This window comes from Drosophila subobscura, chromosome E, assembly GCF_008121235.1.
Source record: "Drosophila subobscura isolate 14011-0131.10 chromosome E, UCBerk_Dsub_1.0, whole genome shotgun sequence".
Lineage (NCBI taxonomy): Eukaryota > Metazoa > Arthropoda > Insecta > Diptera > Drosophilidae > Drosophila > Drosophila subobscura.
In genome coordinates this window covers 18888317-18912152 of record NC_048531.1, presented here as the reverse complement: position 1 = coordinate 18912152, position 23836 = coordinate 18888317, and the positions used below count along the sequence as shown (strand labels likewise).

Here is a 23836-nt window from a genome sequence, read left to right as displayed (position 1 = left end):
TGCTGCTGTCAGTAGAGATCTGTGCGTGAAATGGCCAGCACCGAGAGCCTGGACGGCAGTGTCTGCGACTACGAGAACGAGGACGGCGTCGTCGCGGCCGTGCCACAGGTGGGTCACCTGACCACGGAACCGCAGCAGCTGCAGTGCCCCGCCTGCCGCCAGTGGCAGACGACGCGCGTGGAGCGCGAGGCCGTCACCTGCCTGCAGAGAGTCGCCTGCAGCGTGAACGTTCTGCTGTGCTGGTAGGAGCCCCCACCCCTATGCCACGTGCCCTGCCTCTCATGTCTACGATTTTGTTCTCCGCTTAGCAATCCCATTCGCTGGGAGGGACGGCACGATGTCAACCACTATTGCGGCGCCTGTGGATGCTTCATTGGGCGTCACATTTCCCTGAGCTGGTACAAGCGCACTCTCTTCCGTCTGCAGAGAGGCGAAGTGGAGGACAACGGACGTTGGCAGCGCTTCCGCAAGGTGGAGAAGGAGCAACTGGACGAAAAGAAACTGGGAAAGCAGCGTCAGGCCCTGGACCGTCAAGCGAACAAATGAGAGAAAAATAATAATAAAATAATTATAATACAATTAACATAGAAGATGTTGCTCCACAGTTGTTCTCCAGTATCGAAGCATAACTGTATTTTCACTGCAGCGATTCTCTTCCAATCCAGGCCTAACGGTTATTTTGCTCAATGCATCGCGACACTGCAGCATGTGTACATGTGATGCTCGCAATCTCATTTCACACATACAATCACAATGCAGCAAAGAATATTAAATAGATTTAGATATTTGCGCGATGGAGCTTTTCAGCTATGGCTCTCTCGTTCTGCCCTCAGTCTGTTCCAAGCTACATGCAAAATTCTGTGTGGAAACCGTTGCACCACGAAAACCACCTTAAGCTAAATAGCTGCAGAGAGAGGGAGAGAGAGAGAGAGAGAGAGAGAGCGACACTTGGGAGGGAAAAAGCTCACAGCTCAAGCTTATGTTTGTTTGTGGACAGTTGATAATTCGCATTGTTTATTTAAGAGAGATATGAAAGTAAGCGAAGCGTAATTCATTACGTAACGTTAGGATTAGTTACACATTTACTCCACTTCCTACTTTCGTATGTTCAAACGTAATTTCAGGCCCTCCTTGGGCACCATAACGGGAGCAGCATCGAAACGGAATTCCACCTCCTTGCGGGGTGCTTGAACCAGATCAAAATTGGCCAGAATCTTGGCCACTGCCACCTTGGAGTTGACCTTACCCATGCGTAGAGCTGTGAAAAGAGCATCGAAACAGATATAACCCCCTAGAACAAGCGTAATCTAGAATTACAATCTGAATCCTCACCAATGCAGTGCCTGGGACCCTCGCCAAAGGGCATGTAGGCTGCCTGGTTGTAGTTCATGTTAGAAGCATCGAAGCGGTGCGGATCGTAGCCCTCGGGATTGGGGAAATAAACAGGGTCCCGATGAATGCCAAATAGCGAGATCAGAATGGGTGTGCCCTTGGTGATGGTGTGACCGGTGTCCGGCACGGCATAGTCTTCGGTGCATTCTCGATTGAGGAAGGGCAGGCCAGGATACTTGCGAAGGGTCTCTGCGAGGGAGATATAATGTTAGCAGCGATCAGTGCGAGTCGAAACACTCACCCATTAGGCAGAGATCCAAGAACTTGAGATCCTGCACCGCCTCGTAGGTGAGCTTGTCCGTGCGCTGGATATTGTGGCGCTGAAGAACGGCGTCCAGCTCGTCGCGTGCCTCCTTCAGCAGGTCCGGGTACATGGCCAGCTCGTAGAGAGTGAATGCAGCCGCGGCCGCAGTCGACTCTGATCCGGCGACGTAGAAGAGGAAGGCCTGTGCCGCGATCTTCTCGATGGACATGGCCTTGAGCTCCTCCTGAGCCGTCTCAATGTCCCACACCTCGTCGTCATCCTCGCCGATCTTGCCTGTGTTGCGCAGCCGGATGAGCAGCTGCAGCAAATCCTTGCGTACCACATTGTTGCGCTCCCGGAACTCGATGGTGCGCTTCATCATGTCCCGGAGAGCGGTGAGGATGGAGCTCTCATACCCCAGGCGGTTCATCAGCTTGGCAATGCTGTGGATGAGTCGGGAATTGTGTAGAAATGTTTGCAAAGATTGCAGACTGTCACTCACGGTGGACAAATGAACATGGCCATGTTATGGATCTTGAGCAAAAGAGATTTGCTCCGAGCCTCCTCGCTGCTGATGGCCCGGAACTCGTTGTTGGGATTGCTGAAGCTGTCGATCTCCAGGCCAAAGATCACCGATCCAATGATGTCCACCGCATAGGTGGTCATCAGCTCCTTCATCTCGACTTCGCTGTTGGGCCCCGCCTCCTCCAGCACACCCTTCAAATGCTGCACCAACTTGTCGCCCACATCGTCGATCGTGCCGAACATTCCCTTGATCTTGCCGGACGAGAACGATGGCGTTAGCTTGTTGCGCAGGTTACGCCACGAGGCGCCCCTCAGATTGAAGAGATTCGCGGACAGCGGATCGTTCTGCTCGTCCACATAGACGCCGCGATCGTGGAAGCTGGCAAAGTCGCTGGTCATGATCTGCCGCGCCAGCTCCGCATCTCTCACCAAAATACTCCGCTTGTTTATCAAATAGATGCCAACGATCTTGCCCTCGTGCCGCTTGTATATGTCGCTGAGGGCCATGCCCAGACTCCTCTCCTGCTTCATCACAGTGTCCAGTATGCCCATTGGGATCTTGGCTGGCTCCTCATCCACGCCCAACCTCTGCCAGCTGCTGTAGTGCCGTCGCACAAACTGGTACAGCAGTGCCGTTATCAGGCTCAACAGTGCCAACACAACAGCCCACATCCTAAGCTCTTTCAGTTACAATATTCGTTGCGAAATCTAAATCCGTGGTGTACGGGGAGCACCTCTCTACTGCAGGTTCTATTTACTGTGCTGGCCACGCCTCAAAAAAGCTTTGGCGAACGAGCGATAAAACGCAACAAAACTTTCGCATTGTTGGAATATTGCTGGAAGAGCGCCGCGCGGGACTGGAAACTTCGGCTGCACTGCAGCATGTGTACGTGTGATGGTCAGCCGTGCGCGCAGGTAACAGCCTGACCTGCACTCTCTCCTTAATCTCCTGTTCCAGTTCCAGAGCAGAGCAACGCCAGCAAGCGGAGCGACAAAAACAAAGCGAATCAAAACAACAGTTAAACGAAATCGCTCTCGAAAACAGACGCTCAGTTAGCAATAAACACTGAATTGCAAAAGTCTTCCACCCACTCTAAGAAAACGAACATATTAATTATTTTTCTATGCCCTTTTTTCCAGTGCGTAGAAAGATGGCTGCTGATGAAATATGCAATATGTTTATCCGACAAATTGCTCCACTTATTGGAAAAACAAAAGAATGCGCCTATTCAGATCTGGTTCTGCGCGACTGCCGATGACATCATAGCATCACGGAGCACACATGTGCACATACATATATGAACTACGTTGCTCGCTCCCGCTCTCTCTCTCTCTGTACCGCCGCTCTTAAGCTTTTCTCACAGCTGCTCTCTTAAGGCACATGCGACTCCGACGAACGCTCCGCTGGATGTCGTTGCTCTGCTCTGGCGGAGGTCAGCAATCGATGGTCGGCCTCTGGCCCAAACAGTTACAATGGAACAGCAATACCAGCCAGTGGAGAGATTGAAAGTCAGGCTGCTGCCTGCGCGCACGGGTGAGGAGCGGGCCGGTAATGTCATTGCCCACGTGGTAGTGGAGGGTCATCAGGCCTCCCTGGTGCCGTACATTGATGATCAGAGCTGCGAGAAGGTCACAGTGCTCTCCCAGCTGGAGGCAGCTGCTCCGCCTGCAGTCCAGCAGCCTCGCTTGCGGTACTATGCCGTCGGCCCCTCCACCTACAAGCTGCTGTGTCCGCTGTGCCGCGAGAGGAGCGAGGCGGCCGTGATGCGGGCGGCCAGTTGCAAGGATGCCAGTTGCTGCCTCAGCCTGCTCTCCTGGTGAGGATGAGGGGTCCCCCCCCATGATACATTTCCCATCTGCCACTCCACCCTTTTGTGTTGCAGCATCTTCCCGCTCTTCTGGATCTGCTGCGTGTGCACCTGGTGCGGCTGCAACCGGGAGTGGACCACCAAAGGCGTCTACTGCAGCCACTGCGGCGGCAAGGTGGGGATCCAGCGCAAGGCCAAGTAGTCGCTGGACCAATTAAAATGGAATTAATGCCAAATATTTTCACATCTAATTCTATTACGCATCTAACTCAATTAAAGAAAAGTTCAAATAAATCATCTAGCGGCTCGCTCTCTCTCTCTCTCTTTTCCCTCCATTCGCTGGCTCTCTTCGCGTTCGTCTCTCTTTTTGTGTTGGCCACACCGAACAGGTTGTCCGATCGCTGGGGCCACGAATCGGTTTCAGTTTCGACTGCGAGTACGGACCAACCCAACGATGTCGACGCCACTGACAGAGACGGAAACGGCGCAGGTGGCCGAGGCGGCGGCCGCCAAGGCACTGGAGGATCGGAAGGAGCGCAAGATCTATGATAACTTCGCCACACCCCTGGCGGGCACCTTTCTCAATCTGCCCCACGAGTCGGTGGCCATTAAGTGTCCCGCCTGCGGTGTCCAGGATCAGAGTGTGGTGCAGAACGATCTCAAGTGGTGGGCCAGCGAGCTCAATCGCATATTCGGCTGTCTCTTCGTGTAGGTTTCAGACAGCTCAGCTATTCATGCGAGTTAATCTTGAATCCTTTTATTGCAGGACCTGCTGCTGTTGCTGCTGCTTCAACTACTATGTGCCCTGCAAGCAGACGGATCGGAGTCATTACTGCGGCAACTGTGGCTGCTACTTTGGCCGCAGCATGAAGCGGCGGGCGCCACTCAAGCTGAAGGCAACCAAATAGCCCACAAATATTTCAGCTATTTCGCATTTCTGCTAGCAACCAAAAACCAAAAAAAAGCACCACCCACGATCCCCACATCAAAACAGAAATAAAATCGAATCACTCGCAAGATCTCTCTCTTGGGCTCTCTTTGGCTCTCTCTTTGCTGTTTTGCGGCATAGCTGGCCATCATTTCTCTTCGCTGGTTTCAGTCTACGTTTGCTTTTGGACCCGTCCAGATCTCCATCTATCGTTCATTTACCATGTCACAGGATCTGTTGCCCGTTTACTTTGCCGTCGGACCTGGCCCCAACGAGATCACCTGCCCACACTGCGGCACCAAGGCCAAGACGCGTGTGGTCCGCTCCTGGCTGCGCTGCTGCACGAAGCGGCACCATTGCGGTGCCTGTGGCGAGTACTTGGGCGTGTACCGCAGGCCCCAGCTATAGGGAAGTCTCACACACATCATGTAACATACAAGTGCAATAAAGAGATGAGATCTGAGATCTATTCAATGTGTTCCACGCGTCCACTTAATTACCAGACCAACGCCTCAACATGTGTACAGTTAAGAGAGCGATTGAGCGCTCGCTCTTCCACCTGCGGCTCTCTTTTCCATTCCGTTCGCATTCCGTCAGTCGGCGGTCAGCGTTGGAAAGCACAAGATGGGAATGGAAGAGCCTCAGGTCATAGCCATTAGCATAGCGCCCAAGCAGCAGGTGGGCCACCTGAAACCCGAGTCCACATGGATCCACTGTCCCGCCTGCCAGCGCTCCGAGTGGAGCGTCGTTCAGCTGGAGGCTGTTACCTGTCTGCAGCGCTTCCTCGGCTGCACCAATCTCTGGTGGGTGTGGTGCTGGAGGGGTGTCATCTCATCTTTCTAATCTTTGGAACGCTCTCTTCCTGCAGCAAAAAGTGGACTGGCCGAACGGACATCAATCATTACTGCGCCCAGTGCGGCTGCTTCATCGGACGATTTGTGGCCATCGGCTGCACTGAGCGATGCCTCTCCAAGTCGGCCAAACGCAAGGCGGCCGTGGACGACATGACGCTGAAGACCCGTCCCAAGGACTGTGCCGAGCGTGCCCAGAAATCGCGCGAAAAGGTGCTGGCCAAGCGGGCTGCCAAGTCGCGGGACCAGCTGGCGGAGCTAGTGAAGCAACAGGCCTACAAGGATGCCGATGAAACACACGCCCGGCTGCAAGTGTACGCACAAAAGCAAGCACAAATGCAAAAACAAACGCAAACACAAACCGTTGTGCTCACCGTTGCAACGGACGGGCAATAGTGGTTGCTGCATCGACTAAGCGAAAGCTCACACGAAAGCTCTCTCTCGCGCTCTTTCTCTTGAAATATAATTAATCACACAAACAATTTGAAACGCACACATACAATAAACAGTTAGGTGGCTACGAAGTCTTGGGACAGACACAGGAGCTGGGCACAAACTCCTTGCTGGGCTTGACGCAGTTCTTCTCGCGATCGTAGATGCCCAGGAAGGTCTTGCAGTTGGAGCAGTACAGGTACTCGCGGTTCTCGGGCGGCACGAGGCAGGGCAGGAAGCAGAGCGGCCAGCAGCTGATCACGCACGACGCGGCACAGCCTGTGCTGGTAATCACCTCCGTCCTGGACTTGACCACCGGCCGGCGACTCGTGCCGCAGCTGGGACAGTAGAGGCACCCATCCACCGGTATCCAGCGCTCAATCGATGCCCGATAGCACTGCCGTCGGCCATTCGGGGTCTTGTCAGCGGCTTTGGCATTGGCCTTTGCCTTGGCTGCCGCGCATTCGCGTTGCTTGCTGCTGCCTACCGATTGCTGCTCTGCGGAAACCTCTGCTTTGGATCCACCGCTGCTCGGGTGCTTTGCAATGTCTGCAATGAACCCAGTTAGAGATGGCACTTCATCCTTAATCCAACTATCGCCTCGCCACTTACAACGCTCCGCCTCATCGGCCATCTGCGCCTCGGTCATGCCCGTCATCTTGCCAATCTGGGACACCCGCTCCTCACTCACCCCATGCTCGGCGGCCAGCTTGTACAGGTTCTTGACCTTATCATTGTCCTGCTCGAAGATCTCGGGATGATTGTCCTTGATGTGTGTGAGCAGCGCATCGGTGTCGTAGCGCGAACACTCCACCACCTGCAGGCACCGCAGGCAGCGCATCGTTCGCATTCCCGTTTGTTGTTCCTGTTTTGCGGCCATAACTTGATTTTAATGAATGTATTTTTGATTTGTTACTGGAAAGTGAGTAGACTAGCAGGGGGTGCTAGGGATTGGAAGTACTTCTAAGGCTGGCAAAACCTTTGCCTTGGTTAACCAGAATCCCAAAGCAAACAAAGCGCCTCAGTTTGGAGTGGGTAGCTGGAGGCTGTTGCCTCGCAAGGTGTTCGAATCAATCACATTACCCCTCCACCTCCCCCAAAGCTGAACACAAAATGGCAAAAGCCTTCACCTTATCTGTCCATAAGTATATTAAATATTCCTCAATCCAATCCTTAATGTGTTTGCCACAAACTACAAGCAATATGTGCCACGGAGTTTCCCTTATATCCACTGGATCCCATGCTCCTGAGTCACCCTGTTTATTCATAATGCTCTTTCGACTGCGTCAACATTTTATTGTCAGTAATTTTGCACCGGCAGGCAGCCCCGTCGTTTGACAAAATCAGCTTCATGCCCGTGCCCTGCCCTGCCCTCAAAGTGATTTTAAAGGCGTCAGGCAGTTGAGTTTGTGTCCCTGCCACACTTTTTTGTTGGGGGACGGGGGTTCTTTTGAGTGTACGCGAATTTTTCCACATTTTGGCAAAATTGATTTTTTACTGCACTTACAGCATGATGCGAGCATTTCGGGGTTCCGCATGGCTTCCAGCTTCCTTTTCAGGCACTCCTTCGGCTCTGCTGCTCTCTTCTGGCTTCTCCTTTGGCTGTGACATTGCTCATACGCCTCGCCTCGCCACAATGTGGATGTGGCACCTAAAAAGGCAACGCGTGTCGCGCTGTCATTTTCCTCAATGCGTCTGCATTTATTTACTTTGTTGTTTCTTTTTCTACGCACTCGAAGATGTCATTAGAGCCAGCACAAAGGATCCGAGTGGAACCGGCGGCTCAACGAGGCTCGAGGTGATTTGCATTTATTATACCCGGTACTCGAAGAGTAAATAGGGTTTAATGTTGCATGTAACTCACAGAAGAAAACGTTTCCGACCCCATAAAGTATATATGTATATAAGCGTTGTAGATGTAGATGACAGATGAAGGAAAAATGTAAAGTTTTACATGACACCGCTAAGTTGCAGATGTAGTACTGATTGCCGGGTATAAAAGTTGTGACGCGTAAGAAGCGTCTCACACGTCCCTTCTCGTTCTGCTCAGCGGATGGAGAGCAAGAAGGAATATTTGTGGTGCCCGGATACGCTCACTCTTCTTGCGAATAACTTGACTCGATTTTCGTTTATTCTGCTGTAGCTTACGGAATACAAATATACAATATACGAAGGGGTACATATGTACATCATACATACATCAAACATACATACTTTATACATATGTATGTACATACATTCTGGTACATACAGTTACATTCAATGTGTCTACGACTAATATAAAAATACATTTCATTTTCACTTATATTTATTTGCCCTTCCACTCTTCCACTCTTTCTCCTTCCCCTTCTCCTTCTCCTTCTCATCTTTCGTTTTTTTTTTGTTTTTCCTTCCTTTTGTGCTTTCTTTTGGTAGCTTTGTAAGCTTTTTTGTTAACATTTTTCCTTGAAGTCGTTTGGGGGTTGTTTCTCTTCTCTGTGTGTGTTTTGGGGGGTTTTGCCCTTAAAGCGAAATTGCAGGAAAATGCAGTTCTGACTCATGATCCCCCTGCGTCTCTCGTTTCTACTCCTCCTCCTGCTCCTCCTCTAGGTAGTTCAGCAATGTCACTGGTTGGTCAGTTGTTTGTTTGTGTTTTGTTCGTTATTTGGTATCTGGTCTATCGCATCTATCCATCAAGTTTTGTTTCACAAAATGATCCTAGCCTAAGGTTGCTGCATATAAAATTGGACTAGTTTTATGTATACTTAACATATGTACATAGGGGTGGTTAAGGGGTTAGCTTTATGTATGCTTCTCTCTCCTTTTCTCTTTTTCATCCCTTAATTCTAACACAAACGCACACGCACACACACACAAACTTTGAGGCACATTCAGTTTTGAATAATTTTAGAAATTTATAAAGTTATCTACACTTCCGTTCCATGTGCCTTTGCCCTACAAACTAATTGTAAAAAATTAAAAATTGATTTACCTTCCCCGTAAACTTTCGACTTTTAAACTACAATTTTGGCCCCTGGCCAAAAGGGACTCGGACTCGGACCCGCTCTCCTGCAACTTTAATGCATGTATCACTTGGGGCCGGAGGGGTTTGGTCTGGGCTGGTTCCCGCTTAGAGCTTAGAGCGTGTTCTGCTTGGCAGCCTCTCCACTTTTGGCAGTCGCGTCGGGACGCGAACGTGGGCGCCGCTTGGGCTGCAGCGAGTAGAGGCGTCCGCTGCGGGCTCGTGTCTGCGGCTCGCTCTCCAAGCGCCATGTGCCAGGGCCACTGCAAAGAGACACAAAATGAGCAGGGGAATACGAAGGGAATGCCAGAGACTACTCACTTCATCTCCAGCTTGGCCAGACGCTGCTTGATCTTGGCCTGGCTGGCCGTGTACTCGGCGAGGAGTCGAGCCAGTCGCATGTTGAGGTTCTCCACGGACAGCTCCAACTTCTCGATGCCACCCTCTATGCTGTCATGCACGCGCTGGGAGTCTGCAATGGAGATGAAGAGCATTGAGAGAAGCTCCCAAAAGAGGAAAAGATAAACCTTACCTGAGAATATCTGCTCGTCCAGGAGGCCATCCTTGCGCAGCAGCTGACAGCCGCGTTGGGTGAGGGTGGAGCGTGCCTCCGGGTAGTCGGCCAGCGTCTCCCAGAGATCCCGCTTGGCCAGGCAGAAGAGATCCGAGTAGCCCAGGGAGCGCACATTGGCAGTGCGTCGATTGCCCGTCCGATTGCCGGCAATCTCCAGCACGGACACCTCCCCAAAGACGGAGCCAGCGCCCAGGGTGGCCAGCACGGTGACGCCATTGTCCCCCACGACTGAGAGCTTGCCCCGCTTCACGATGTACATCTCCTTGCCCACATCGCCCTTGCGGCAGATGTAGTCGCCGGGGCTGAAGACCTGCAGCTTGAGCTTGAGCACGAGCGCCTCCAGCAGGCCCGGCTCCGTGTCGTGGAAGATGCGCACCTGCTTCAGCGTGTCCATGTGCACCTGGATGGCAATCTCCGCCTTCAGCTTGTCCGGCAGCGCGGCCAGCACTCGCTCCTCGTCCAGCGCCCCGCTCTGGGACCAGGTGTAGGCGAACCAGCGGATGACACGCGCCTCCAGCTCGTGGCCCACACGCCGAAAGGCCATGTACTGCTTGACGCCATCCATGCGGTTCTGGAACTCGACGCGAGCCACATTCATGTTGGAAATCATGGAACCAATGTTACCTGAAAGAGGAGAGAGGAGAAAGAGTATTAGAGGGGGGTTTACCCTGCAGCAAGCTGCCATGTCACTTGTGGACTTCAGCGCCCAGCACCCAGGACATGGCGAGTAACGTGGCACACAATGGCGGACTAATGGCGGCACTTCCGGTGCTCAGTGACAGACAGTTGTTGTGGGAGTCTGCTGTGGTGTGACATGTTGTGTGGTGGCGTGAGGGCAGATGCCAGCTCGACATTCATCATTGAGTAAGTAAATTTGTTTGCACAGTCACAGGATGAGGTCGAGGACAAGTCTGCTGCTGCTGCTGCTGCTGCTGCTCGGGAATGCTGCCCATCTCTGAGCGGTAATGGCAGCGATAAGGGCAACGACAAAAATGATAAAAAGGCACGTTTGCCAAAAAGAAAACGGAAAGGGAGGAGGAGGAGCGGGGAGTGTGCGACAGCAACAAATCAACCCAACAACCAAAACAAAACAAACTTGAACAAAAAGGAAGAACTGAAAGCGTAATGAATAATGTGAAGAGGATGCTGGATGGAGGGATGGAGGGATGTCGGAATGGATCGATGGGGACCCTGTGTACGTGTGGGTCGAGACCCTGACGTGCGTGGCTGTAAATTAATACCCCATTGATGCACCCCCCGCAGATGTCACGCTGCAAGAACCAATTAAACGATCAGACGAAATGTTTTGCGTAAACAATGAGCGAAAGAACGAGCGAAAGGCAAACATAGACCGCAGCTAAAAAGGGCAACCCAGACTGGCACTTACCCACAATGGTGGCAAAGATGAGGACACCAGCGAGAAAGTCTGCCACCACGAACAGATACTCCACATCGTTCTCTGGGGTGGGCGTCTCTCCGATGGTCGTGAGGGTCAGGGTGGACCAGTAGAAGCTGTAGATGTACTGCCGCTGCAGCGTGTTGTTCCGCGTGCCGTTCAGGTTGTAGACCCACGAGTCGGAGCTGAAGCCAATCTCGTAGCTGATGGCAAAGTACATGCAGGCGTTCCAGTGTATCAGCACCAGAATGGCCAGCACCACCTTGCAGATGCGAAAGGCATTGGGGTACCCGGTGGCCGTCTCCGTGCGGTCAAACCACTCGAAGAGCCGATTCATGCGCAGCAGGCGATTCAGTCGCACAATCACCGGACAGGGCAGGTACAGGCTGCTGCAGGTCTCCGGCGGCCACCAGATGTACGCCAGATCCGTGGGCAGCATCGACAGCACGTCCAGGTACCAGCCCTTCGTGTGAAAGTAGTTCCTGCGCAGCCGGAACGCATCCCGCACGAGCAGACCCTGGTCCAGAAATCCTGCGAGACAAGAACAAAAAGTTTAAGGTTAAGGTTTGGGTTTTGAGATGCGAATCCCCCCCCAATCCCCTCCCAAGGTGGCACGTTGCTTCTTTTGTTTCAGGTTTCGTGCCTTTTGCTAGCTTTAACGCAGTGGAATATTTTACAGTTCCCTGTGCAAGTCTTGGCACGACTTGGGCATACCCTAAGATAAGCCAAGTGTCAAGGGAGATTTATGCATCGAAAACAGGAGCTTTGGATGCTTTCCACTGGGGTTTTAGTTACAAATAAATTGTAAATTCGGCAGCTACTATTTGGAGTTAGTTCTGGCCGTCTTCTGGCACTGTCAAAGCTGGCTGAATTTCACTTGCCTCTTGCCTAATTTATGGTGAGGCAGTCACCGATGCAGGGTATCAGAGCATTTGTTGCCATTGTGGGAAATGTCAAGGCTGGCTTATCCCTGCATTTGGCAACTCAACCACGCCTCCACCTCCACCTCCACCGCCTCCCTCCCTGCCACACACACACATGTGTGTGCTACGTGGCACTGAAATGGGTTTCGTATGCGTGGCAAATGGCTTTGCCGACAGCATTCCCATTGCCATTGTCTGAGGCGGGGCTTAAAGCGAGTGATTCGCCTGGTTCCTGGGCCTCATTTGCATAGGTAAATCTCAAACACGCACAGGGGGAGGGGAGCGGGGAGTGGGGAGCGGGGTGGATGTCAGTTAACTTACCCTCGTGCATGTGTACCAGCATATCCAGCAGATAGATGAAATCGCATAGATAATCCAGCGTATACCAGACCGCAGGGGCGCTCTTATTGATCTCCCAGAAGACGGCGCGTCCCATCACGAAGATGATGTTGTAGAGCACGGCCAGCGAGACCACAGCCAGCCACTGGAGAAGTGCAGAGGTGCAGTTGAGCTCCAGTTCGAGTTGCTATTTGAGTGGCACACTTACCCTGTAATGGGACTGCAGTGTGGGGTCCACGGAGAGGCGGTTGCACAGGGCACTGCTGCCGCGTATCTCGCTGGAGAGCGCCGCGTCGTCCATCATGGGACAGCCCTTGGCCAGCTTGTCCGTGTTGGTGGCATTCGAGAACTTCTCCAGGAACCAGTCCGGTGGCTTTGGTCGATTCCGTTTGGTCAGACGCTGCCTCAATGCCTGCAGTGTGCGCCGCAAGGCCGATGGTTTGCTCCGTTTGCTGGGCTCCTGTTCGACGGGAGGGGGGAGGGAAAGTTAGGCGAAAGTTTCTGCTAGAGTTGTTTGCTAATTGAAACGATTTGAAGCTGGGCATGGAACACGAAACGCTCTCTTTTAACCGCATTAAAAGTTGGCCAGCATCCAAGTTTTGTGCTTAAATTTTGTTATGTCTGCCAGCAAAAGGGAGAGGGAAAGCATCTTCAGGGGCAAGCTACTGAAATGCATTCCCCACACTCACACACGTGGTACACCCGCGCCCCTTGTGGCCATTAAGGGCGTGTTCTTGACAGGCTAATAAACGCTTATCAAACGCCGGCAGCGGTTAATCCATTAAACCGTCTCTCTACCAAGCGCTCTTCCAACGCGCAAAATGAAAGAACGGCAAAAAAATGACTCATACTCGTACGGACCCGTAAGTCGCGTTCTGCCGGGGAGCAATGGCAAATGGCAAATGACATTGCAATGCCACGCCTCCCGCTGTTTCTTCTAACCCCGAAGGTCACATTACACATGTATGTACACTGGGCAAAAAAGCGATGAAATGTGAATAAAAGTGATGAAGGAATTGTGGCAGATCGTGGAGAGCAACAAGAGAGCAACACGGACAAAAAAAAAGATAACCAGATGGGGTGTACAGGCAATTGGGAATTAGTTAAAAAAGATTATTATTAAAATTATCACTCCATGCATTTCCATTTTCCATATTATTTCTTGTGCACATTCGATTGTTTCGATTTTATAATTCCATTCACATGTTTCCACATTTCTTCCTCACTTCATTTGCCTAACTTCTCCCACTGTGTTTATTTCCATGTCGATTTACCGCATCTGTTTGCTGTCCCGTTATGGCTGCTATATCCAATGACTGCACCATGGCTTTGACTTTGAAATGTCGCATACAAATCCTCTTCAGCGTCTACGTCTGCGTCGTCGCTTTCGTCTCCGTCTCCGCCTTCTTCTTCGTTGGATTTTATCACAATTCACTTCCACTTCAAGTACTTCCACTTTCAGCACTTCCACTTTGATTGTTCTCCAAATTTAGCCTAAAGACACAGCAACAACAACAAAAAGCAACGTTGATAACAGTGAAAACAGGTAGCAAAGCCGTTAGTTTCCTTGTTTTGGGCAGAAGCTGCACGCATGCGCCTGTCGACATCGACGTCAAGCTGTTTATTAATACTGTGCCGCCCGTCCGCCCGCCTGCCGCTCAAGTTGCCATTGAAGGCAAGGCAGCGCCGCGGGCAGCGACGTTGACATCGACATCGAGCCGAAGCGAAGCGAAACAAAACGAACCGCACCACGCGACAGGCATACAGAATAGACACAGACACCCTTTCCGCAGACAGTAGGTAAGCTTCGAGATGAGGGTTGGCAGAGCAATCACGGCCAGAGAGAGAAACGCAAATATCCCACTGCTTGTCATAGGAGTAACACGCAGAAGGGTATCAAATGCTGCGACTCCTACGATTCCTCATCGCTTGTGCGTTGTCAATACGCGAATGCTGTTTTGCAATTTTCTTAATTTGCATTGCCAGAACGCGTTTGCCGCGTTTTAATTAATTAAACCGCAAACAACTGAACGTACACATAGCTCAGCCCAATGCTGTCTCAGGCGACTTGAGTCCTTCATTGGCCACGCACTATGAACCGACTGGACGACCTGTGTGGAGTGCGGGGTTCCCCCCATTTTGACAAGATTGATGACGCCTGGCGCTGCTTTGACATTTTGTCTAAATGTTTTTTAATTGTTTGGGCCATCATTTCAATTAAGCTGAAAGGCTGCGCCGGGTACCGGTCGCCCAATACTGAGAACAACTAAACGCACTTTTGCATAAATTAATTGCAATTGCGTTGACAAAACAGCCAATGGGTTGGCTGTGATAGATTTCCCCGCTGCTCAATACATTTTGAGTTGAGTTTCCGATGAGCTCATCGCTGAGTCAAGGCAACAGTTGGCCATTTGCGAAGGTTACGCGAAATTCGAGAGGTAAATCGAAATTGAAACACTAACCCAGGCGTCGGCCAAACACCATCAAAAAACACCATCAGTAGAGGCACACCAGAGGCAGAGGCAGAGGCAGGCCTGATTGGCATGCACGGCGCAAAGACCACGCTGGAGCTGCACAATAAATTTCCATAATTGTGAGTACCCACCCCATGGGGAAGCGTTTTATGCTAAGCAAATCATGCATTTTCATGGCGATGTTTATTGCACGCGTGCATGAGAAAGCTTTTTATGCTGTTGGAATGAAATAAAGCAGCGCAAAAAGGTGGCTGTGAAGCTGTGGATACTCTTTAAAGCAGAACTAAAAGTGCCAAACATTCGATTGAAGATCGGTTAACTCAACTATTTGTTATTGAAATTCCTAATTCAAGCTATTGGGCAAAGAGAGAGAGAGAGAGTACCGTTTCAGGGCAATAGACAGACTCAACAGCTGCTGCACCATCAAACGCACTCGTATGTGTGTATTTGTGAAAGTTGTAGGTGTGGGTAGAGGGGCAGAGGGGCAGCTGTTTTGCGGTACCTGCACTCTAATTGAGAAAATAAATACTCAAAGCACAGCAAACTGACGCCATAGAAGCATTCATCGTGGGTGTAAGCAGCACTAGCCAGGGATAACGTGGATTTTTGTTCCATTAAAGCCAGCTAAAGCCGTGGCCATGTGCTGCATTGGATCCCCTTTCAAATATTGATTGATACTTTTGGGGGGGAAAAACATTCTAATGGATGATGAACAACGTTTTTAGTATCTTATCACTTGATTGATTCGAAGGTTTTGCCTTTACCCTTTCACACGTTATCACTTATTGGTTATTGATACACTCGCAATGGGCGAAATGGAACTGCACTGGATTGGCCTACGAGTAGTTTGTTATTTATTTGATTGTGATTTGGATGGGAACGTGGGAAATTATGCAAATTGCGGCGCAGATTGAATGCCCATAAATGCCCTCTGATGTCTGGCCATTGTGGTGTTGCGAGGGGGGGCAGAGGGCAGCAGAGCTAAACGATAACGAATGTCCCGTTTGACTGTCTCTCGCTCTCTCTCTCTCGCCCACGCAACTCCTGACTGTTCTGCTTTGTACTGCTTTGTTCTGCTTTGTGCTGCTTTGCGCTGCTGCTGCTGCCGCGTTCTCTCCTTCCTCGCAATTGTTTTACAGTTGCGCCGCTATGTACGAGAGAGACAGACGAGACGCAGACCCTCATCAATATGGAAATCCACTTGTCGAATGTTCTCCTCTCGTTCCTGTTGTTGCTTCAATTTTTAAGCCTTGTTTTCGATTGTTTACCGAACGCGTTAGCGGGCGAATTTGACATTATTTTACAACAATATAAATGATCTATCCTCTTTCAAGTTTCGACTTGTACTTTATGTATTGCTGCAGAGAGTTTTGCGCTGCCTGCTGAGGAGCTAAGCTGCCGACTGCGAACGCGTTTTTTACCCAACTGTCGATGGCGCAAAAAAAATGAATTTGACTAAGCGGAATGTCCCGGGGCAGCGACAGACAGAGACAGCGAGAGAAGGAGCGAAGACTCCCCGCACTTTTTGCTGTTTATTCTAGAGGTCCGTCCATCTGTCCATCCATCCCACTCTTTGTGCCGCTTGTCGCCATCGCCATTGCCATCGCCATCGCCATCGCCCTGTGTGTGCCATCATCGTGTTGAGTGTCTTGCCGCCTTCTCAAATTGCACACCCGGCTGCGGAATACTCGTACCATCATCATGCCAATGGATGGTTAAACAATTGAGCCAACATCCATCTGTGTGTGCGTGTGTGCGTGTGTAGGTATGGCCGGGCAAATAGAGTTCATTAATCGGTTTAATGGCGCTCTGCCCTCTGCCCTGCCCCCGATGACAGGGTGGTCCGAGGTCGAGGCTGTTCAACTTGAAGAACTTGTAACTATTTTAGATTGGCACGAGACTTGTCATATTTTCAATGCCAATTCTATAAAGTTTCCACACTCCCCCTGTCCCTGTCCCTGTCCCTGTCCCTGTCCGCGATGTCCTGGCAGTCCGTTTTGAGTAATGCACCTTTATGTAACCACAATGGCGGCAGTTTGGGGCCTTTTTCTTACCTTAGTTTGCCTTGCTCGTTCTCAGCTCTCCTGCTGGCCAAACACTGGGAACACACCTCAAAAGCATTAACAGCAACCACAGACAAGGACAGGCCGGGACAGGCAGAGCCAAGCCAATATTTGGTCGTCGACAGCGGTGCCATGCGGGCGGAGGCAGGGCAGACGGCTTTGAGGGCTTTTCATTTGTATTTATTCCATTGCGTTTTTCCGTTGCTTTTTGTATTGGTATTGGCAGTGACAGTGGCAGTGGCTGTGGCATTGGCTTTGCTGTTTCTCTTGCTGCTTTCTGTTTCCTATCGGGCCATTTATGAAATGACATTGAAACAGTTTCTGTGTTTCTGCTTTGGCTTCTGGTGCCTCCACTTCATATACTTCGAGGGGACTTGGACTGGGACTCGACTCGACTCTCTTATCTGTCAAATTGCTTGTCTTTTGCCCTTGGCTGCCCACCCCCGCTCTCTTTGGCTCTTCTGAGCAGCAGCTGCTCAGCGCCAACTGTCGAATCTCCACCCATTCCCAGCCCCAGCCCCATCTCCATCTCCATGCTGGAGCTGCCCCAGCCCCAGCTGGACATTCGACCAAAATACACACTCACTTATTTATAGCCCTGCGGGTCAAAGGAAGTGCCCAGCTCGGCACGGCACAGATCGGAGTGTCTTGTTTCCTTGCTGGCACTTACAAGGGGAAACCCAAGTAATGCAATTATCCTCGACAGGACATGGGCCGGACTAACCAATGAAGGCTGCAGAGGAAGCGCAAACTGCACCAAACACATGGGCAGTACACACAAGCGTTGTTTGCGTGGAACAACGAGGAAACAGATTAAAGATGGGCGAGTTTTCGGTCACCGGTGACTGCGAATGGGCCAAAGACTGAATCCCCTCAAAAGCAGAAACTTTGATCTATTAGTAGAACTTGTCTAAATGCCTCAACGCTTGAAGACTGTAAACATAATAGAGTACATTTTCCTGTGTTGTGAGCTCAGTGAAAGTTTTGCTTAAACTAGGAAAAGTTTGTCTCGCAGAAGCAGACTTGCTGGAGATTCTTTAATTTTCCATGCAAAATAATTTAAAAGTTATGATTCTGCAGCAAGTTTTTTCCATACTTTAGAAGTTGCGTGAACTCCTCCTTCCTAAACGTTTTTATCTCTAAACTCCTTTTTGTTAGAGCATTTAGCTTTGTGTGTAGAAAAAGCTCTTCAACCTCTCTCCCTGCTATTCTTTTTTGTCTGTGTTTTAAGTCGATTGACACGTGCTAATAAAAATTGCTGCGGGTAGCCGAAAATGGCATTCAACGGGCGACTGCTTGGGGCGAGGGGCAACTGCTTGGGCTACTGCTTGGGCGACTGCTTGGGCGACTGCTTGGAGCGCTGCCTGGGCTACGTGACAATAGAGGAAGTAATTAAAACGCGATTTACTGGCAAGGTCAAGTTTATGAAGGTTTTCGCAGTTCATTTGCGTCTGCCCGAAGCGAAGAGAGACAGAGCGGAGGGGGCGGGGAGCGCGGAGCGCGGAGCATAAAACATGACCCGAAACTGGGCCAATTGCTGCCTGCAGCCAGCAGTGGAGTCAATCAATTATCGCAATTACTTAATTAGATTTCCACATAATTGAATGCTGGCCGGGACCATAATCGGTATCGCTTATCTGCAGAGTCCCAATCGAGTTATTTGATGGAAAAATGTTGTGAAATTTCTTTTATGCGCCTCACCTGTATCAGTTTCCTGCCATTTTCCACGTAGCTGGGATCACTGCTGGAGTGCTGCTGTTGCTGCTGCTGCTGCTGCTGCTGGTGCTTTTGGCGATGCTGCTGCAGGTCTGCTGGTGCAATGGCCTCCTCCCGGCTATCGTTGTCCTCGCCATCGGCCTCACCAAACTCATCATCATCGTCGTCATCATCATCGTCATCATCCTCGTCGTCGTCATTCGCAGCTCTCTGATTGCCATGGCGATGGCTTCTCCTTTGCCAACTGCGGCGTGGATAATGAAGCTGATGCACCTCCAGGCGCTCGTCGTTATCCGCTCCCAAGGGAATCGAGCTGGCTGCCTGCTCAACAGAAATCGCCGCCGTGGGCGCAAATGGAGCGAACAAGCCGCCGCTAATCTCCTCGAGCGGCGCTGGGACCATCGACTGCTGCTGCTGCTGCTGCTGCTGCTGATGGGAGTGATGCGGCAGCTGCAGCTGGGCGGGCGCTGAGCTGGCGGCGCCCACAAAGCGCGTGGTGCGGTACATGGGACGGGCGGAGAGGCTGAAGGGCACAGACATACCTGTAAGTACAGCACTCATTCTGCTGTCTGCTGTCTTCACTTACTTGTAACCGTATTTGGGGGACTCCGTTTCGGGGCGTCTTCTGGTGGACATCATTGTGTTGACCCGATCTCCGCGGGCGGCAGCCATCATGTAGGTCCACATGCTGGAGCTGTCTGTCAGCTGCTGGAATGCGACTACGCAGGGCACGAACACATTCTCAAGGACGAAGTCTGCAAGGGAATGCGTGCAAGCAGCAAAGCGGAAAGTAATGGAAGGATGAAACATCATCAGCTTGGAGTTCAAGTTAAAGTTTAAGGGGAAGTTAAAGTGGGAATTAAAGTGCAAGTTAAAGTTATTGGCACAAGTGCCTAAACGGCCGCTTGACGGCAATTGTGTGCGGGCAAACGCCGCAACCGCCGCAACCGCAGCGGCGCACTCGAGGCGGTCGTAAAGGCGAGGCTGCTCCTGCTGCTCCTCCATCGCCGCAGGGTCATAAAACAGCTGGAGCGAGACGCAAGCATAAATGGCAGCCGCTTAGTGGCGGGTGCGGGGGATGCAGTAATTAAGCAATTAAACATAAAAACGGTTGGCTTACACAACACATTCTGTGGTTCGACATTTTTAAGTGCCCCTCAAGGTAGGCAACAGTTTGTGCATGTGGCAGGCAGGGCAGGCAGCAGGGCGTGCGGCAAGGTCTTAAAAACTCTTTTACAAACTCCTACTTGGCTGGCAGGTAATCAGCACAAACTCAGCACAAACTCAGCACAAACTACAGCACTTTTGATGGCAAATTAAACTTTGATTAAGTGGCGGAAGGGCGCCGGCAGCAGGCGGGGCAGCTTAGGGATGTGTTCGGGCGTTTTCCCAATAATTTCAGTGGCCGCCAGTCTCGCTGTCTCAATCTCCATCTATCTCTCGCTGCCGATAGGAAGCCCCAAATCCCATTCACATGCCAGCAGCATCAAGACAAAGCTAATGATGCGAAAATGATAAATACAAGCTGCCAGAGGAGCACAAGCAATGTCTGCGCACAGACACAGATGGATATGTATCTACATCTATGTATCTGTATCTTTATCTCTAGCTAAGCAGCTGCAGCTGTGAGTCACGGCGAGTGGCAAGTGGAAATGCAAATGCAAATGGCTGATAATCAAAACGAGCGCAAAAATGAAGCGCCAATGCGAACCGAACTTCTTGCTGTAATTTCCACTCGAGTGGCAGCCACAAAGGCCACCAAGGGCACCCACACCGCAGACATGCCACCGAAAACCCCCGAAAATTGCAGCTGATCCTTTGTCCTGTTCTTTGTCTGCCTGCAGTCAGCAGCAGCGTTTACTGTCGCGTGATTTGATGCCATAGATTATCGCCGGTTTGCACGTTCCTCCTCCTGCCTGGGAGAGCATTCAATTTTAAGTGCAATTTTTTCTTGTTGCGGGGAGGAGCCCTCGATGAGTCAGGGAGGGTCTTTGACCAGGGAATTGGTCCATTGTCTCGCCCCCGAAAATTGGTCTCTGTTCCAGAGCAATTCAAATGGTGGCATCGATTTTTGGCTATAAATTCAAACAAAATCCATTTATCAACTTCAGCTGCAAGCATTTTTCGTGCCAGATAAGACTCGACTTGGATCGGCAGGAGGTAACTTTGGGCCAGCCACTTTGCGGCAAACAAGTTTGCAGCTTCCCCATGTTGACCCATGTTGAAACCAATCAAGAAGGGAAAACCTTGCTTGCAGCTAAGAATCTTGGCAATTAACCCTTGAAGGGGCACAAAGGAGCGACACAAACCGCACTGGCCACAAACTTCAACTTCCTCTTTTGCTGGTTTATTTTCTTGTTTTTTGCTTGCCACAACTCGAATTGCTAACGAGCAGCCATAAATGTGGCCCACTGTGCGGCATGGAGTGTGTTCCTGTGTGTGTGTGGCTCATTTGTAATGATTAAGTGGTGCTGTGAAGCACACAGAACGAGAGAGAGAGAGAGATGAGAGCGAGCCAGTCAGCGTGTGATGTTTATGCCCCCAAGGAATCGTTTACACTTCCCAGCCTCGGTTAGTGGGGGATTATGATTGTCCAACTGCGGGGAGGGGCACCCCGCACACCCCGCACACCCCGTAACTAAGTAAACACATGTCCATATTGAAAACAAATTTACCCGCTTTTCTTTTTGCCCATTTCCGGCGTACGATGAGAGGAGCTGCGAGCTGCTAGGAGCTGCCCCAGCTGGGGGCGAGGATCAATTAGAACTTCCCGCAGCGTTCTGCCACAGCCGAAGAATGTTTATTCAATATAAAACACTGCCACAGCAGCAGCAGCAGCAGCAGCACACTCAACCACTTTGCTATTGGACTTTAATCCGCTTAGACACATCACGTATGCGCCATGTACGCCGCGTGTGTGTGCGTGGGGGGGAGGAACCGCTTTCAAGTTCAATCAAAAAACACGCAGAGGGGAGCACGAAGCACTCTTTAAGTTGAAAGCCATTTTGCACAAAGGATATCCAGGACACACACACAGAGACACACAGGATGCACAAAATATGCTAATGTCAATTATTTTGTGCGTAATTTGCTTTTCATGCTTCGACGGGAAATGTGTAACTGGCGCCTCATTATGAATATTCATTTATGCCACACACATACTGAGACACATTGTACACATATGTGTGTGTGTGTGTGTGTGTGTGTGTGTGTGTGTGTATCCTCTCTGGCATTGCCACTTGACTCGTCATCAACAGTGCCTCCTGCCTCGGGCGCGCTCTCTCCTTTGTTCGCTAATAACTCGAGCCACCAATCGACTTATCTAATCTGTTTTTGGTGGTTTGCCGGCCATAATCTGCTGGCTGGAGGTGCTCTGGCGTGGCTGCCCCACAAAAGGTGAGCGGCTCCAATTAACATTCGTGCACGTAAACGCAATAACGCAAATGGATTCGGGTTTTGTTTAATAAAATGTGATATTTATGGAGTTTGCTGCTCGTTCCTGCGTTGCTCCTCCTGCGACCCCACTGATACCGAATGCCAATTAATATGGCACCCAGTTGTTTATGTGTCCTCTCTGGCTATGAGTTAACAATTAGCCAGAGATATCCGCATGCACGCGGCAGGGCAGTGCTGGAAGTGCTGAAAGTGCTGAAAGTGTGCAACGGGATCGGATGGGACTCTGTGGCTTGTCCACGTAAAATACCTTTTAATCTGTTTCCTCGAATCAAGTCGGGTACTTGAGGCTGCTCTCTGGCTGTTTGCTAATCCGGACAACTGTCGGTTAGCGAACGGAGGTGATGCGTAATCCTATTAGCAGATGCCTCGTGGCTCGCGTTTCGTTATGTGTCGAGAGCTTTGCGAGGAGCCTGACTGCCTCCTGCTGCCTCTCCCTCGATTACTTGTACACTTGTTCCGCTGGCATTTGATTATTTAAAAATGCGTGCAGTAATTTCCACATGAAATTTGAATATTTTTACGCCTCGCAACTTGCGCCAATCTTTGCATATTTCCAGCAACACTCACTAGCACACACACAACCACTCACACACACACAGACAGACGCTTAGCGAATGGACTGGGGGTACTGTACCATTTACATTTGTAGCTTTAGGATTATTCGTTTTATTATTATTATTCTTATACTTATATTTTTTGTTGTGTTTGGTTTTTATTATGAATTTTCTCGTTTTGTGCACTTTTTTATTGAATAAAAATTCAAATGAAATGATGATTTCGCCCCTTTTGTCGAAGGGAAGCCGCGCGCACAAATCGCGGAGCAAAGCGGAGCGAACGCCAGGCGAGATCCCGAGATCCCAGTGTTGGATGGGGATGGATGGAGTTCGTCCGCGGCGTGTGCGTTCGAGTGCCTGGTTAGCGGAGCAATGAGAGCCAGCCTGCAGCAGCAGCAGCAGCAGCCGCCGAACGTTGCCGAGAACGAAGACAGAACCCATCAGCGTCTCGCTTCCCCTTTCGGCGTACCGTTTGTTTGTCCAGCGACGCTTTTCATTCATGCCTGCGTGTGCGAGCTTTCGCCGAAAGCTCCCTGCCTGCACGACGGAAGCTGGCGGCAGACCTGTTGAATGGAAGATGCTGGCCAGAGTTGCCACCCCTGTGGCGGTTCTAGCGTCCGCTGGCGTCGGCTGTTGCCAGGGCCGTGAGGACAACATAAATTAATTAAATCAATGCTCCGAACGAATGCTCCTTTCGGCCGATCATAGACCGCCGCTCCGCATGTGACACATTGACAAATTGATGGCAGCGTGGCGGGGAGTGGGGCAGATTAGGGTCGAGTCCTGTTGCTGCTCTTTGGGGGCACTTTGGTTCATTGCTGAAGTTGATTAATGCATGTTTTACTGTGGCTTGATTTAAACTTGTCTGCGGCATATGTTGTCATGTGGATGCCACAGCCTGAGGGCACTCCACTCTTTGTTTACCAGAGGTGCACTGACATTTGCCCAAAATCGAAGCAGCCTTCGCGTCAGGGTGAGTATTTAAATGGCTCGGAAATACGATTAAAGTTCTCTTCTGTGGTTGCCCCTTCCTTCTGCCGCACAAACTAACATCTGCGGCTGAGTATTATTGCTTTTTGCACACGGATACTGGAGGGGGTTGGGTTGCCAGTTCATTGTTTGTGCCCACCAAAGTTCAATAGTTCGAGATGAAAGTTCAG

The 23836-nt window shown here is 50.8% G+C and overlaps 8 protein-coding genes across 9 annotated transcripts; 5 read left to right on the top strand and 3 right to left on the bottom strand.

Annotated features, from left to right (window-relative positions):
* The first annotated feature begins 10 nt into the window (after positions 1-10).
* Positions 11-583, top strand: LOC117889916. The gene is made up of 2 exons (XM_034794441.1): positions 11-242; positions 309-583. Exons 1-2 carry the CDS (start codon positions 31-33, stop codon positions 544-546), a joined length of 450 nt encoding a protein of 149 aa, XP_034650332.1. The 5' UTR covers positions 11-30; the 3' UTR covers positions 547-583.
* A 394-nt stretch (positions 584-977) lies between these two features.
* LOC117890838 (probable cytochrome P450 6d2) lies at positions 978-3032 on the bottom strand. The gene is made up of 4 exons (XM_034795921.1): positions 2139-3032; positions 1634-2079; positions 1333-1581; positions 978-1258 (listed from the first exon to the last, which is right to left on the bottom strand). Exons 1-4 carry the CDS (start codon positions 2831-2833, stop codon positions 1095-1097), a joined length of 1554 nt encoding a protein of 517 aa, XP_034651812.1. The 5' UTR covers positions 2834-3032; the 3' UTR covers positions 978-1094.
* Positions 3033-3590: 558 nt separating this feature from the next.
* On the top strand, positions 3591-4263 carry LOC117890839. The gene is made up of 2 exons (XM_034795923.1): positions 3591-3978; positions 4045-4263. The coding sequence occupies exons 1-2, from the start codon at positions 3635-3637 to the stop codon at positions 4169-4171; spliced, it is 471 nt and encodes a 156-aa protein (XP_034651814.1). The 5' UTR covers positions 3591-3634; the 3' UTR covers positions 4172-4263.
* A 129-nt stretch (positions 4264-4392) lies between these two features.
* On the top strand, positions 4393-4880 carry LOC117890840. The gene is made up of 2 exons (XM_034795924.1): positions 4393-4677; positions 4736-4880. Exons 1-2 carry the CDS (start codon positions 4424-4426, stop codon positions 4875-4877), a joined length of 396 nt encoding a protein of 131 aa, XP_034651815.1. The 5' UTR covers positions 4393-4423; the 3' UTR covers positions 4878-4880.
* A 189-nt stretch (positions 4881-5069) lies between these two features.
* Positions 5070-5355, top strand: LOC117890565. The gene has a single exon (XM_034795499.1). It carries the CDS (start codon positions 5120-5122, stop codon positions 5303-5305), a length of 186 nt encoding a protein of 61 aa, XP_034651390.1. The 5' UTR covers positions 5070-5119; the 3' UTR covers positions 5306-5355.
* Positions 5356-5487: 132 nt separating this feature from the next.
* On the top strand, positions 5488-6197 carry LOC117890119. Its single transcript, XM_034794792.1, has 2 exons — positions 5488-5700; positions 5766-6197. The coding sequence occupies exons 1-2, from the start codon at positions 5522-5524 to the stop codon at positions 6142-6144; spliced, it is 558 nt and encodes a 185-aa protein (XP_034650683.1). The 5' UTR covers positions 5488-5521; the 3' UTR covers positions 6145-6197.
* Positions 6198-6218: 21 nt separating this feature from the next.
* LOC117890118 lies at positions 6219-7091 on the bottom strand. Its single transcript, XM_034794791.1, has 2 exons — positions 6793-7091; positions 6219-6729 (listed from the first exon to the last, which is right to left on the bottom strand). Exons 1-2 carry the CDS (start codon positions 7058-7060, stop codon positions 6266-6268), a joined length of 732 nt encoding a protein of 243 aa, XP_034650682.1. The 5' UTR covers positions 7061-7091; the 3' UTR covers positions 6219-6265.
* Positions 7092-8322: 1231 nt separating this feature from the next.
* LOC117891001 (cyclic nucleotide-gated cation channel subunit A) lies at positions 8323-22819 on the bottom strand. Of its 2 annotated transcripts, XM_034796157.1 has the most exons (9): positions 22370-22819; positions 19253-19421; positions 18652-19189; positions 12622-12873; positions 12396-12558; positions 11143-11682; positions 9714-10379; positions 9503-9653; positions 8323-9444 (listed from the first exon to the last, which is right to left on the bottom strand). In XM_034796157.1, the coding sequence occupies exons 2-9, from the start codon at positions 19351-19353 to the stop codon at positions 9297-9299; spliced, it is 2559 nt and encodes an 852-aa protein (XP_034652048.1). In that variant the 5' UTR covers positions 19354-19421; positions 22370-22819; the 3' UTR covers positions 8323-9296. The 2 variants fall into 2 exon arrangements, with proteins under 2 accessions (XP_034652048.1, XP_034652049.1); XM_034796158.1 differs by lacking the exons at positions 18652-19189; positions 19253-19421; positions 22370-22819 and adding an exon at positions 13688-14051 and having other exon boundaries at positions 8325-9444.
* Between the last annotated feature and the right edge of the window lie 1017 nt (positions 22820-23836).

Coding starts and splice junctions, on each gene's coding strand:
- LOC117889916 (XM_034794441.1), top strand. CDS start 31: ATGGCCAGCACCGAGAGCCTGGACGGCAGTGTCTGCGACTACGAGAAC. Junction 243..308: donor GTGAACGTTCTGCTGTGCTG/GTAGGAGCCCCC, acceptor TTCTCCGCTTAG/CAATCCCATTCGCTGGGAGG.
- LOC117890838 (XM_034795921.1), bottom strand. CDS start 2,833: ATGTGGGCTGTTGTGTTGGCACTGTTGAGCCTGATAACGGCACTGCTG. Junction 1,582..1,633: donor CTTGGATCTCTGCCTAATGG/GTGAGTGTTTCG, acceptor TCTCCCTCGCAG/AGACCCTTCGCAAGTATCCT. Junction 1,259..1,332: donor GGGTCCCAGGCACTGCATTG/GTGAGGATTCAG, acceptor CTCTTTTCACAG/CTCTACGCATGGGTAAGGTC.
- LOC117890839 (XM_034795923.1), top strand. CDS start 3,635: ATGGAACAGCAATACCAGCCAGTGGAGAGATTGAAAGTCAGGCTGCTG. Junction 3,979..4,044: donor TGCCTCAGCCTGCTCTCCTG/GTGAGGATGAGG, acceptor TTTGTGTTGCAG/CATCTTCCCGCTCTTCTGGA.
- LOC117890840 (XM_034795924.1), top strand. CDS start 4,424: ATGTCGACGCCACTGACAGAGACGGAAACGGCGCAGGTGGCCGAGGCG. Junction 4,678..4,735: donor ATATTCGGCTGTCTCTTCGT/GTAGGTTTCAGA, acceptor CTTTTATTGCAG/GACCTGCTGCTGTTGCTGCT.
- LOC117890565 (XM_034795499.1), top strand. CDS start 5,120: ATGTCACAGGATCTGTTGCCCGTTTACTTTGCCGTCGGACCTGGCCCC.
- LOC117890119 (XM_034794792.1), top strand. CDS start 5,522: ATGGGAATGGAAGAGCCTCAGGTCATAGCCATTAGCATAGCGCCCAAG. Junction 5,701..5,765: donor CTCGGCTGCACCAATCTCTG/GTGGGTGTGGTG, acceptor CTCTTCCTGCAG/CAAAAAGTGGACTGGCCGAA.
- LOC117890118 (XM_034794791.1), bottom strand. CDS start 7,060: ATGGCCGCAAAACAGGAACAACAAACGGGAATGCGAACGATGCGCTGC. Junction 6,730..6,792: donor GGCCGATGAGGCGGAGCGTT/GTAAGTGGCGAG, acceptor GGTTCATTGCAG/ACATTGCAAAGCACCCGAGC.
- LOC117891001 (XM_034796157.1), bottom strand. CDS start 19,353: ATGTGGACCTACATGATGGCTGCCGCCCGCGGAGATCGGGTCAACACA. Junction 9,654..9,713: donor GGACGAGCAGATATTCTCAG/GTAAGGTTTATC, acceptor TCTCCATTGCAG/ACTCCCAGCGCGTGCATGAC. Junction 9,445..9,502: donor CTGGCCAAGCTGGAGATGAA/GTGAGTAGTCTC, acceptor GTCTCTTTGCAG/TGGCCCTGGCACATGGCGCT.